General features: G+C 42.0%; 1 protein-coding gene across 1 annotated transcript in view; it reads right to left on the minus strand.

Annotated features, from left to right (window-relative positions):
• cntn2 (contactin 2) overlaps positions 1-13,029 on the minus strand; it is a 51,649-nt gene that overhangs the window by 21,764 nt on the left and 16,856 nt on the right. Inside the window, exons 6-13 of the mRNA XM_037679166.1 lie at positions 10,405-10,617; positions 8,302-8,404; positions 6,226-6,407; positions 6,002-6,138; positions 4,553-4,682; positions 4,279-4,429; positions 1,692-1,819; positions 454-629 (exon numbers count right to left, since the gene is read on the minus strand). Coding sequence (XP_037535094.1) covers positions 454-629; positions 1,692-1,819; positions 4,279-4,429; positions 4,553-4,682; positions 6,002-6,138; positions 6,226-6,407; positions 8,302-8,404; positions 10,405-10,617 — 1,220 coding nt within the window. The remainder of the gene's footprint in view (positions 1-453; positions 630-1,691; positions 1,820-4,278; positions 4,430-4,552; positions 4,683-6,001; positions 6,139-6,225; positions 6,408-8,301; positions 8,405-10,404; positions 10,618-13,029) is intronic.

The raw sequence follows: 13,029 nt of genomic DNA on the forward strand, positions 1-13,029 counted from the left end.
ACACACACACACACACACACACACACACACACACACACACACACACATATTATATATATGGTGGTGGTCATCTTGGATTTTGACTTGGTAACCCAATGCTTGATCGTGACCTTCTTACACCTAGATACAGCCACACACCAAAACGGAAGTGCTAATTTTTGGTTATCTTGCTCACAAAACAGATGGACCTATACGGTGACATCCATCTTGTATTTTGACGTGGCAACCAATTTTTCAAAAGGAACTTATGTTGGGCCTAGATGCACCCACACACCAAATAGAACACAATATTTCACTTATTTTTTAAGTTGTTACGCTCACAACATGCACGGATGGATGGTATTTCCAAATCTTCCTTTTCGCTCAGTGGCAGGGGATAAAAATGTTTTCAGCTAAACAGTTTGAATGGATTATTTCAGGCTGCATGTGATTACAAGCAACCAATGCACTCACCCCTTCTACTCTGTGATAAGGCCCAGCAGAGTTCTCCAAGTCCAGTGGGACCCCATTCAGAGCCCAGGTGAAAGTCAAGTCCATAGTGGGGTCATGGGAGGCATGACACTGCAGCGTGACGTTCTCCCCTTGGTTGATGTCAGCATTGGAGGGAGCCAGTGTGATCTTAGTGGCATCTGAACAATAAAACATTTGGTATGAAAATTAGTTGATGAATGGTTTCATATTTCATGTTACTAAAATAAAAAACAGCAGTCTGATGTTGTGGACCAGGTGGGTGTTGATCGAAAAGATCAGAACATCGCTGGGCTCAAAATTAATCAAATTAAACAACTAGGGTGGAACAGTGATGCAATGATCAGCACGGTCACCTCAGTCAGTAGCAGAATCACCTTTCAGCAAATTCGTCCCTTTCAGTGCAGAGTTTACGTTCCCCTTGTGCAAATGTGGGTTTTCTCCAGGTACTCTGGTTTCCTCCCACAGACCAAAACACATGTTAGGTTGTAACTCTAAGTTGTCCCTACGAGTGAGTGAGAGGGTGAATGGTTGTTAGTCTCCGTGTCTCTGTGATGGATTGGAAACTTGTCCATGGTGCACACCTCCTCTCACACAGTGACTGCTGGAGATGGACGCCAGCTCCTCAAACTTGATCAAAGATCTGACCTAAGGTGCTATGGGGGGGATCCTTAAGATGGACCTGGATGTCTATTGACCCAAAACATGTGGCTTCTGAATGCAGTGTCCAACTAAGGCATGGTGGCCCACAGCAATATTAAGGTTCCCAGTTTAGAAATCTAGATGTCTTTAGATTCAAGCCTTGCTTTTAAGTTGTGACGTGGTATTACGAGGAATCCACAAACTTCTTTAATGTATTAAACTTTATTTCACCAGGAAAATCCCACTGAGATGACAGATCTCTTTTTCTAAAGGAGGCCTGGGCCTGAAAACAGCCTAAACATGCACACTTTTAAACTGTGGTAGGAAAAACTGAAGCACCCAGAGGAAACCCTGCAAACATGAGAAAAACGTAAACACACAGAAAGACCCAAGGCCCAACCCAGGGCTTGAACCCACAACCTTCTTGCTGTGAGGCAACTGTGCAAAGCAAACCATTGTGGTGCCCAAATAAAACCTGGAGGGAGATTGCAAGGAAGCCCAGCTTCTAGTTTACAGTAAAGTTAGAAGACGTCTGTATCAGGTCACTGATGTGTCAGATGACTAATCATGCCTGAGTTTACCTCGAACAGAGAGGTGTCCAGTGCTGTTGGCTTTACCCAGGTAGTTCTCAGCAAAGCAGGTGTATTTTCCTTCATCTGCCCTGCTGATGTTGTGGATCCACAATGTTCCATCTGGAGTTACTGAGATTCTGAAGACAAAGCGCAGTTCAGAAACACCAGTGGCTCATGTATCGTAAATTTAACAACTGAATGAGACTAAATCTAATTCTTAAAACTCATGAATCATATCTATCTGTCTCTGACATTACTCTTTCTCCTGTTGTTTCAGTCAGCCTGAACTGTACATCCCATGGCGGTGACATTGTGCTGGTCCATTCATACTTCACCAAACTCTGCAGTAATTCATACACAGCGGTTGGTGTTTCATACAAGTAGGGGTCAATGCATTACAGCGTGACCCTTTTCCACCTTTATACACATGACATAGGCACCCAGATCAAGCTGTTTTATTCCATAGTCAACATAACTGTAACGTTCCTTTCGATGGAACACATTTTTATCATAAACAAACAGTTGTTAAAAACAGAAAGTGCTTACTTTCTGTGACAACAATTCCCTGCCCTGTGTGCATCATAATTCAGGTGCAGTATGTGAACTACCTGTCCCAGGTGCAGACTCTAGACAGAGCAGGCATGAAATACAGAATGACACAACCTAGTCTGCTTGGGTTTTCATGCAAACATAATAAGTATTCAAATTCTTTTAAAAAAGCTTAAAGTTTGATTTGAATTAGGACTGAAACGATTCCTCGAATCATTCGAGGACCTCGATTACTAAAAATCCTGGAGGCAAATTTATCTTCCTTGAATCTTCGTTAAACCGTTCAGAGCACTGTGGTCCAGCTGGAAGGTTTTTGTTTTACACAACGCTAGCACTTCCGCTGACGCGTATGTGCTACGTTTGTAGCTATGGAGGGAACGGAGACTGCGTAGAAGAAGAGCCCTGAAAACAACAAAACTGTCAAAAGTTTGGGAACATTTTAGTCTAAACAGAAAAGACATCACAGCTCGATGCTTCCAGTGCAAACAGAACTGGAGTAACCACAACAGCACGTCGTCCATGCTGCAGCGTCTGAAGAGAAACACCTGCTGTTTGTGTCACCCTGGTCCGCAGCTCTAACAGGTATCATGCTCTCTTTGCAGAATACATGAAACTAAATGTGTGATCATCTGTCATGTTATAGATGTAAACTGAGGCTTATTGTTGCTAACGTTACATCTACTGACTAATCACAGAGGCTTCCTGGCAGAGTCTGTACGTTGTGAGGAACAAGAACTCTGCAGGACTTGATGCAAGTTTGTTAAAGATAAAAGCAGCAACAGACTGACACATTTATCTATTGTTGTACTTCCATCCTGACTTAATGAGATATTTAGGGTGAATATTTCAAGTGGAAATGATTTACACGAGTTGGTAGGGTTTTTTTTCTTTCTGCTGTTTATGACTGAAAACTGAGATTAATCTGCATTTATTACTTCTGTCATATTTGTTTATAGCTCAGCAATCAAGACTAAATAATAATCCAGTCTGCAGAACTCAATGTACAAACTCAAACTGTACATTATCCATCTTACTCAGTTTCTAACAAAATATTCCATTCAGTTTTCCAATCCATAAAAATTATTTTACAGCATTTAGATTTTTATGTGATGTTTAAAAATAATTCAGTTTAAGCAATAAAATATTTTAAAAAGAGGAATTAAATGGGTTGTTCTTTTAATGTTTTTTCATGTATTTGTATCACTCATAAAATGAGTACGGTAGTTACTGCAGAACCTGACACATTCTGTTTTCAATTACTTGATTAATCGTCAGAATAATCAACAGATTACTCGATTACTAAAATATTTGTTTACAACAGCCAGAACTTTTTTCTTTCTTTTGCGTCTCTGGTGTGCAGAGAAAACAGTGAAACTTTCTGCACAAAATCAACAGTTGGTTAGTCGACCAATGCCTTGTTCTCTGCAGTAAAAGGTGAATGCTTCAGTTAATTTTCAGCATCATTTTCCTTTTAGCTAATAATCTGCCATGTGGCATGACATCTGAACTTTATTTTTGGCAACAAAAAAAAAATGCTTTCTGCATGTGGAAAGGTTTTGTGAAGTTGGTGTAAAAGCAGTACCTGTTAGAAGTGTTAGCACCACCACAGCGAGGTAACACGTGTTTTTAAAGCAGCTCCATCTGGAGCCTAATAAAAGTGTTACAGTGATGCAGAGTTGGTGCTCACATGTGGCTGGATGAACACAATGAACCTTTCCCAACAGTGTCAGAGCAGGAAACACGTCTGCATCATCGGAACAGCACAGTAATACAAGTATTGGAGTAAGACTGATTATTGGCTTGATCTTTTTGAAATGACTGATCAGTAAGTGGGACAAAGAAAAGTTAATCGGGATATCTCTACTTTAAACAGTACTGTAATATCTACAGCAGGTTCACATAGTCCACAGCCAGAGTCTAATGGGCCCAGGAGTCTGGATCTGTTGGTAATGACTGTTCAGAAATTAATTTACTGTTTATGGCTATGAAATGTCGCCTGGGAGTCAACGTATAGAGGAAGAGATATAAAAGGTGGTAACGGTGCTACCTGCTACTGTTGGTGAGCAGCTCCGTCCCACGGCTCCAGAATAAGATGGGTTTTGGTGCTGCTCGGGGCCGACACTCAATCATTACCTGACCGCCCCTGGCTGCTGGGATCAGTTTCCTGACTAGATTCAACCTGAAGTCTGGAGCCTGGACTAGAAGGAAAACAAAGACTGATATAATTTCCATATAACAATTTAAAATTAATTAGAACAATAAAAGCAATCAGAACAATTTAGACCAGAGCTGGATTAAAGGGGGTGTTGGACTCCTCTTACCTTGGACTCTTAGCTCTGCAGAGGAATAGATGGTGCCATGCTTGTTTTCAGCTACACACTGGTACATCCCAGAATCATCCAGGGCCAAGTTACTGATTTTAAAATGAGCTCCATTCACCACCACTCGGTCCTGAAGACCAGCAAGGAGAAGGTCCATGAGCCAAATAAAGAAACAAGGAGAAGTCGTATTCTTTCTGGCTAAGCAACAGATCTCCACAGCGATCAGAAACCATGTTGAAAGGCTTATAAAACCAGTAACACATCGAACTTCTCAAACTTCTAAACATTTTTGATGTAGCAGGATCTGCAACTGTGGAAAAAAAAACAAGATTTTATTTTACTTTCCTCTCAGCAGGTGGTGTGAGAGTTGTTGCACCAACCCTGACGGACATTGTCGCTGAGGGGTTTGAATAGTGAATGTTTGAAGTTTTCCAGATGAGTGTTTTTCTGGACTGGAATTGAACAGAGAATGAAAGTAAACCTTAATGTTGGTGCAAGATGTTCAAGTAGGTAAAATTTACACTGTAGAGAAGAACAGATGTCCATCCATCCATTATCTTTACCCGCTTCTTCCATTTTGGGTCACGGGGGTCGCTGGTGCCCATGTCCAGCAATCACTGTGCGAGGGGCGGGGACACTCTGGACAGGTCGCAAGTCCATCACAGGGACACATAGAGACAAACGAGACAAACAACCATTCACTCTCTCTCTCACAACTAGGGACAATTTAGAGTTACCAATCAGCCTAACATGCATGTTTTTGGTCTGTGGGAGGAAACCGGAGTACCCGCAGAAAACCCACGCATGCACGGAGAGAACATGCAAACTCCACCCAGAAGGCCCCTGGACCGGGATTTGAACCAGGGACCTGTTCGCTGAGAGGCAGCAGCTCTACCAGTTGCGCCACCGTGCTGCCCAAGAACAGATGTTGTTAGTTTATTTTTCTTGTCTGAGGCAACACAGAATGATGGATCCTGGGGAGTGAAGGGAACAATGGTATCCACCAGAGGCAGTGGAGGAGCCAAGGTGTGGCCGATGGTGGCCTTGACCACCATAGATTACGGGCCAGGCCATGATAATGTGCTGGATGGGCAGGCTGGGTTGGTGTCGGGCTTTTGATTGGGTCTGCGGATCAGCCGTGATCTAAGTATATAACATGGCCTGCCATACAATCACCAGCAGCACACGGCCATTTCACTGCGAGCTGACCGTCCTCGAAAGAGATAAAAAGTTCAGTTAAGCTTCAGATGGGACTGCACTGCCAGGAAGCGATCCATCGCCCAAATGGACGTTCATTCAGTTTGGTTTGGACCTGTAATTACTGTTAATTCATCGGGTCGGGTGGGGTTCTGAAATGATGACTGCGGGCTGGGGCTGGGTCAGATTTTTTGGGCCCGAATGCAACTCTACCCAGAACTAACTCTAGCTCAGGGGTCTCCCTTGTATTACCTGTGTGCTGAGTGGTTGTCCGTTGCGCAGCCAGCGAATGGAGGGTCGTGGTTTTCCAGCAGCCAAACAGGTCCAGTGAAGTTCCGAGCTGATCTCCACCTCTGAGTCACTCATCACTTGCAGCCACTCAGGCTGAGCTGCAGCGGCAGGGTGAGGAGACGAGATTAGGACCATAATGAAAGAACTGAACTGATACTAACAAACATCTTAGACATTTCTGTCACCTTGCACGCTCACACGTCCCTGGTAAGAGTCACTACCCTCAGAGTTGGAGGCTTCACACTCATAAAGACCCTCATCATCAAAGGAGAGTTCAGGGAGGACAAGGGTGGGACTTTGTGTTGTTGAGCCGGCTTTGGATGGCATCAAACCTTCGATCTTACGCCATCGAATTTTTGGAACTGGGCTGTAGAAAAACAGAAAAATAAAAAATAACAACTCTGAGATGACACAATGAAGTATGAATATTTTAATGTTTGCCTATTTGACAGTAAAAGACCGGTGTGAACCACGTAATACTACTAAACAGGCTAAGGGATATAGGACTCTGAAAAGTGTTGAGCCTGATTTAATAGTCATTGCTCTGATCGTCTACAGTTAGTGAGGGTGGAGGGTCTTCTCTCTGATCCCCTGCACCTATCTAACAGTGTCCCACAAGGAAGCACTTAGGGCCCTATATATTTTGTTCAATATTTATATATATATAACATCCCCCTTCCAGCAGGTGATTCTCAGGTCTATTTATATGTTGATGGTACCATCGTTTATACGTAAGTCCTTTTCTGACAACTGTTCTGTGTTCATTGCAGCCTAGCTTGATTAGGATCCAACACACATTCACTACTCTACATTTGGTTTTGAACACAGATGAAACAAAATGTATGGTTTGAAACAGAAACCTGCCTAGTAACCTAGTCAAGTTACCCTTTAAGATTTCTTCCTGAAATGGTTCCTCAAAAGCTATAAATATTTCGGCATATGGCTTAATAAAAAAAAACTCTCAAAGGAAAGCCACATAATTGTCCTGAAGTCAAAGGTAAAATTCTGCATTGGCTTTCTTTTTTGCAATAAATCTTCTTTCACACATTCTGCAAAACGTCTCCTGGCTAAAATGACAGTGCTTCCAATCCTGGATTATGGTCATGTGGTTTAAAGATCTACCTCAAAACTCTCCCTCACAAACTGGATGTTATCTATCATCTAATTTGTAAATGGAGCTTCATGTAACACACTGCAATCTGTACTCCCTGATAAAATGTCCGTCGCTTCATTCTCACAAATTCACTGGTTCCTGTTGGTTTACAAAACACTCATTGGAAAACCTCCATTTTACCTACAGCCACTTCTTACTGTCCAGAAACCAAATCAAAGTTTGTGTTCTAGTAAGCTCATCAATCTCCACACCTAAAGCATGTACCTCCTTTGGCGGCTCCTTCTTCCATTTCTCTGCTGCAGATGACTGGAACCATCTGCAGCAGAGCCTAAAGCTCGACTCATTCATTTCACTCTCTTTTAAAAACTCAATCCACTCACAAGATCACTGTACTTGCTTTCAGTTTTACTTTGTCTATTACTGTTTTTTATTATTCCCATGCTCTTTCTTTAATTTTTGTATAGTATATTTCAAAAATGTTGATTCATACTGTTTGTTTGGTGTTTTTATGCGTCTATTGTTGCTGTTTTATGTCTACTTGTGTTGCTGCCTCTTGACCAGGTCATCATTGTAAATGAGAACTGGATCTCCATTGATATATAGTAAAGGTTATTATTATTTTATTATTATTATTATATAGAAACCAATCATGTAAAGTTGGACATACTTTAAGCGTTTGGAAGAGAGAACGACTCAGTTATGGCTTGAAGTCAAAATATGATTAAACATATCAATGCACGGTGGTGGGTACACCACCTTTCATGCAAGAGTTGTAAACAAACTCCTCCTGTCTTGAGAAGGGAAGGGTTAAACCTTGTTAATGTCGATGTGCAATTTCTGTGACATTACGACATCTGTCAGCCCTCGTAGTTTGTGTTACGACTGACTTTCAGCTACTAACCCACCAAATTAAGCCCATTATCTGTAAAACTGACTGAGTTAAAGATATTTTTGTGACTTTCTACGTCAGTTAGCTGTGGTAGCCAGCCACAAATGTAGATTGTAAATGTACATCCATTAATTTCTGAGAGGTTCACTAAAATCTGTCCAGGGGTCCACGAGACCCTTTGTTAGCTGTCAACACACACACAGACAAATAATATTCTGTCCAAAATCAAACGGTGGGAGTTTAAGAGCAGAAACTTACTTTCCGTAAGCAAAGCATTCCAACATGGCAGTGTGTCCAGCCAAGGTGTAGGTCTCCGAAGGGAAATGCACTTTGATGCTCGGAGCAGATTTTCTGGGGCTGGCTGAAATAAAATTAAAGATTAAATGTTCATTCTTGAAATGACTTTACATAGGCTGACATTTGTTGTTGTGATTTTTTTATTTTTCATGAAACAAACACTAACAAACCCAGTTTGTTTTAAAAATGCATTTCCAAGAAAGTTTGGTCTGTTTTAAAGCAAAGGAAATTCCAGAAGTTGACATTCTCACTCTCGTTTTTTGCTGACTAGAGAGCCGAGGGGTGGCATCAAAGGTAATTTTTTTAAACTGTTGGTTCTGTGGCCTCTGGGCTGCATGCCTCCTCCTCAGCACATGGTACTCCCGGTACCAGTGAATCGGCTCTACCCTCATACATAGTACGAAGGGAAAAACTACCCCGACTAAAGAAGTCTAGTACCCAGTTGTAAATGGAGGGGCTTAGTCCTAGTGTGAGTAGTTTATCTATCAGGGTTTGGGGGATCATGGTGTTGAAGGCAGATGTGAAGTCCACAAAGAGCATACGGACATAGGAGTTCTTCTGCTCCAGGTAGGTGAGAGCAGTGTGGACCACAGAGGAGATGGCATCCTCTGTTGATCGGTTCTCCGGGTATGCATACTGATGAGGGTCCTCGTTGATGTTGATGGTTGTTTTGATGTGAGTCATGACCAGTTTTTCTAAGCATTTAGCGACTATTGGGGTGAGGGCCACTGGCTGATAAGTCATTCAGACCAGTCACTGTAGAGCTCTTTGGGACTGGGATGATGGTGGCAGTGGGAACTGCTGCCAAGGTGTGAGAGTGCTGTTTATTTAATATATCATCCAAATGGGTCATTTTATTTATTTTTATACAAACGTACTGTTTACTTGGCATATTTTCAAAATAAATGCTTTGTAAGTCTTCATTTTGGCCTTTTTTGTACCAAAAATTAACTGAACCGAGCCCTCCCTCCTTGAAACTGAACCGAACCGAAATGTGAATTTAACATATTGTTATACGACTAGTAAGTAGGTAGCGTAGTCAGATTTAGTCTGCTCAGTGCTTCCCCTAGATTACTTGCAGGCGCTCTTCTCTTCCGTGATTTTTGTTGGGTGGGGGGGGGGGGGGGAGATTTGTCTGTATCGCATGCTGTTTGTACAAACAGTTTGGGGGGGTCTCAGCGTGAGAGAAGCAGACCACTACCTCCAGTTTTTTAGCTAGAATGCCTGTATTGTTGTATTGTGAGCCGCTAGCTTAGCGCTATGTCACACCAACAGTTTTCTATGTGTGTGTGTGTGTGGGGGGGGGGGGGGGGTTGTTGGGGGTTGGTAGGCAGGGCACTCGGCTCTGGCACACTACAGCCGTATTGGCTTAAAAAATTTGTGATTTTTAGATTTTTTTTTCTTTTTTGCCTAATGAAATGCCTGAAGGAAAAAAGTTCATACATTTTTAATCACTTTTCATCATCAAATCACTTGAGATTTTTAGCAGAAAGCTCCAAAGTTTCACTACTTTCCTGCACGCTAGCAAAACGTTGTTCAATAGCAGCTGAGAAATCCTGAAATCCAAGTCTGCTTTGAGCTTTCCTCTTTCAATTGACGTGAATAAATCTTCATTAGAATACCATATAAAAAGGCTTCAGATCAATTTTCCAAAGTTACACTTGACTTGCAAGACAAACTAAATCACATCTGAAGACATTACTGATGATGTCAGGATGATCTAGGGATCCTAAATTATCTTTAAAAGCCAGGAATCTGAAAATGTTCTTTGTTTACATTGGCTGAGTATGACTTCCCTGATCCCTGATTTGATGTGATGGGTCACATTTTATTTGTCCGCTTTTTCCAACTTGACAAGTAAAAAATGTTTACCATGGCTGGGTACTGATTCCAGTTAGCAGGTAGAGCCGTGAGATACAACCACATCCTACACACCAGCACCATTACTTGTACAACTACTTGAAATATTTGTATTGACAGACAGAGGTGGGATGTCTTGTTCTCCTTGTTTGGGTTTTATTAAACACAGACATCAGTGGACATACATGCATGCGGTCAACATACCGTCAGGCAGTACAGTGAGTGGGTTGGCCTTGCTGAAGGTGCTTTTGGTGCTGATGTCCAGGTTGATGGTGGTGAAACAGAAGTAGTTCCCAGTATCATTCAGCTCTGCTTTGGCCAAGTACAGGTTACCTGTGACCTGTGACACGAACAAACGCCCATCGTCCTTCTTGATGAAGTTTGGAAACTCGTTGATTAACCAGCGATAGAACAGAGCTGGTGAAGATAGAAATCACAGTATGAGCGCAGTTATCAGTGCAGTCTGCTGGGAAAAAAAGACGATTCTGTTATTTTAATGCTACAACCTGCCATTTTTTACAACAGCTCTGAATGAAAGAAACTGAACAAAACAATGGTTCATGTTCAACTATTAACTATGATCATTTAGTTATTCTCATGTGAACAGAGGCACAGTACAGTGGTGTTTAAATAAAGCCCTCAGTTTTTCTAACATTCCTGGATCACATAAATAAAGAAATTCAGGTGAGTTTGAATTGTCTATCATTCGTTAGTCAGCTATTTTGCCATATTTCATTTGGTGCTATTTGAAAATTTAACTGTAAATTTTCCTTTGCCTAGAAACGTGGTTTAATCAAAGTCCCATATAAAAGTTACACGCTACATCTAGGGCTGAGTGCCATCCTTTTATGGTACCGACCGAACTGCTTTGGTCGGTATATGCATCAAAATATGCCTCGTCTTTTGGTGTCAAGTTTCTGTGATAGGCTGTAACATTACATGTGGTTTCAACCACGTGTAACGTTACAGTCAATGCCAGTGCAGCGATAGATGAAACTTTTGTCCTTGGTTACCCATGACCCAGGAGAAATTTGATAGTCGGCCTGTCTCCGAGGCCGGCAGGGAGTCAGATTCAGATAAGCTTTGATTGTTGATTTTCTTCAGGCAGACAGGTTTTATTTTTCAGCCTTGAGCTCATCTGGACATTCTGGTTCCAAAAAGGCCTAATTGTGGCAATTCATTCCACTGATCCATGTTATGAGTCTCCTTCAAGGTTGATCCCACCGCACTGACGAGTCCCAGAAGCCGCAGGTGGCCTGCAATTCTCATAAATCGCCTTTACCTTACGGTTTAGCTCATAAATCAGCTGATTATGAGAACTCACGGCACGGATCAAACCTTCACACTGACTCGGAAGCTTTGTAAAGGCCGAAACTGCTGCCGATGTCTTCTTCAATAGTTGATAAAACAGAGCCCCGCCGATGCCAAAAAGCAAAGTCCCTGCTATCATAAATCCAAATATGTAAACGTCTTCAGCGTCCTCCTTAGACAGAACTGAGAGGCACATCAGCTGCCACTCTCCCTACGGGACCAAGACGTACCCCGCAACGTGCGTCTCAGCAGGACATGCACGCTCTCCGGGACCTTGTTGTTGTGTTGAAAAAAATCTTGTCGATAGCGTTGAATGTCCAGGATACCAGATCCATAATCTTAATTTACATTCGGGAGATGTGAACCAGGCACTTCAGACACGCAGAGAGCGAAGCAGGGGAAGGAAAAAATGGGAGAGTAAAGTCAAGCTGCCACCTCAAACGAGAGCGAGAGAGAAAAACAAATTCTAAAGAGACTACTTAGTGCTTTATCACATTCATACATCAATGAGACACACACTGGAAGAAACAAGGGGTTCAGTGTCTTGCATGTAACTGGTGGATTCAAATCCCCAACTCTTGCATTAGAGGACGACTGCTCTAACCACTCAGTCACAGCCGCCCCTAATAAAAGATATATGTGTATATATAATGTCTATGGGAAAAACCAGGAAAAACACATACTGTTTGTGGTTACGTCCACAGAAGGGGTTCACGTGGTTCTATGGCAAGCCATAATAACTATTAATAGCCACAAATAGCCACTTGTGGCTATTAATGCATATAATGGCTTGCCACAATATCTGTGTTGTGAATTAGTTGCATGTGTCAGCAACACGACTAATTTGATGAAGTGCCTGACCATGCACGGAATCAATTTACGAGCGTAAAGTTGCTCCGTGTTTGACTGCAAGGAGAGAGGACCACAGCCATCCTCCTCTCAATATTTAAGTCAGCCTGTGGGTGTTAGAGCCTGAACAGCCTGATCCAAAATCTCCACGACCGGACTTGGCTTTGCACCGAGGACGGAGCAGTGTCTGCGATTTCAACTGATAAGTTTACGTTTGTTAACGTTACTACAACTTAATACGTGCATTGCGATGAGTTAAACTACTTTGTAGGCTTATGTAATGCTAACTTTAAGATATTAGTGTATAGCTTTATTTTGTGGCTATATATGTAGCTAGCTAAATCAAAAGCTATCTAAAGATTGACAGCAACAGATAAAGCTTAGCTTGTAAAAATGTGCTCATACATCGGGTCAGCTGATTAAACAGTTCAGCTAATGTTCAATGTTTATGTTATCATCACAGGAGTCTCTGACCTTGATGTGAAAAGGACAAAAAGAAAAAGGATAAAAGAAAAGTGAGATGAATGCCATAGGACAGTCACAAACTTTGTTGTTAAAAGTTTGCTGCCTTTTTCTACAGTGGAGGCTGCATCGTAGAGGTAAGGAAGCTGTAAAGGATATTCTGATGCATGCTCAATAATCCAGGTAGAAAAATCTAAAAAAGTTAAA

The sequence above is a fragment of the Nematolebias whitei genome, chromosome 7, assembly GCF_014905685.2.
Source record: "Nematolebias whitei isolate Nwh7 chromosome 7, NemWhi1, whole genome shotgun sequence".
NCBI classification, from domain to species: Eukaryota; Metazoa; Chordata; class Actinopteri; order Cyprinodontiformes; family Rivulidae; genus Nematolebias; species Nematolebias whitei.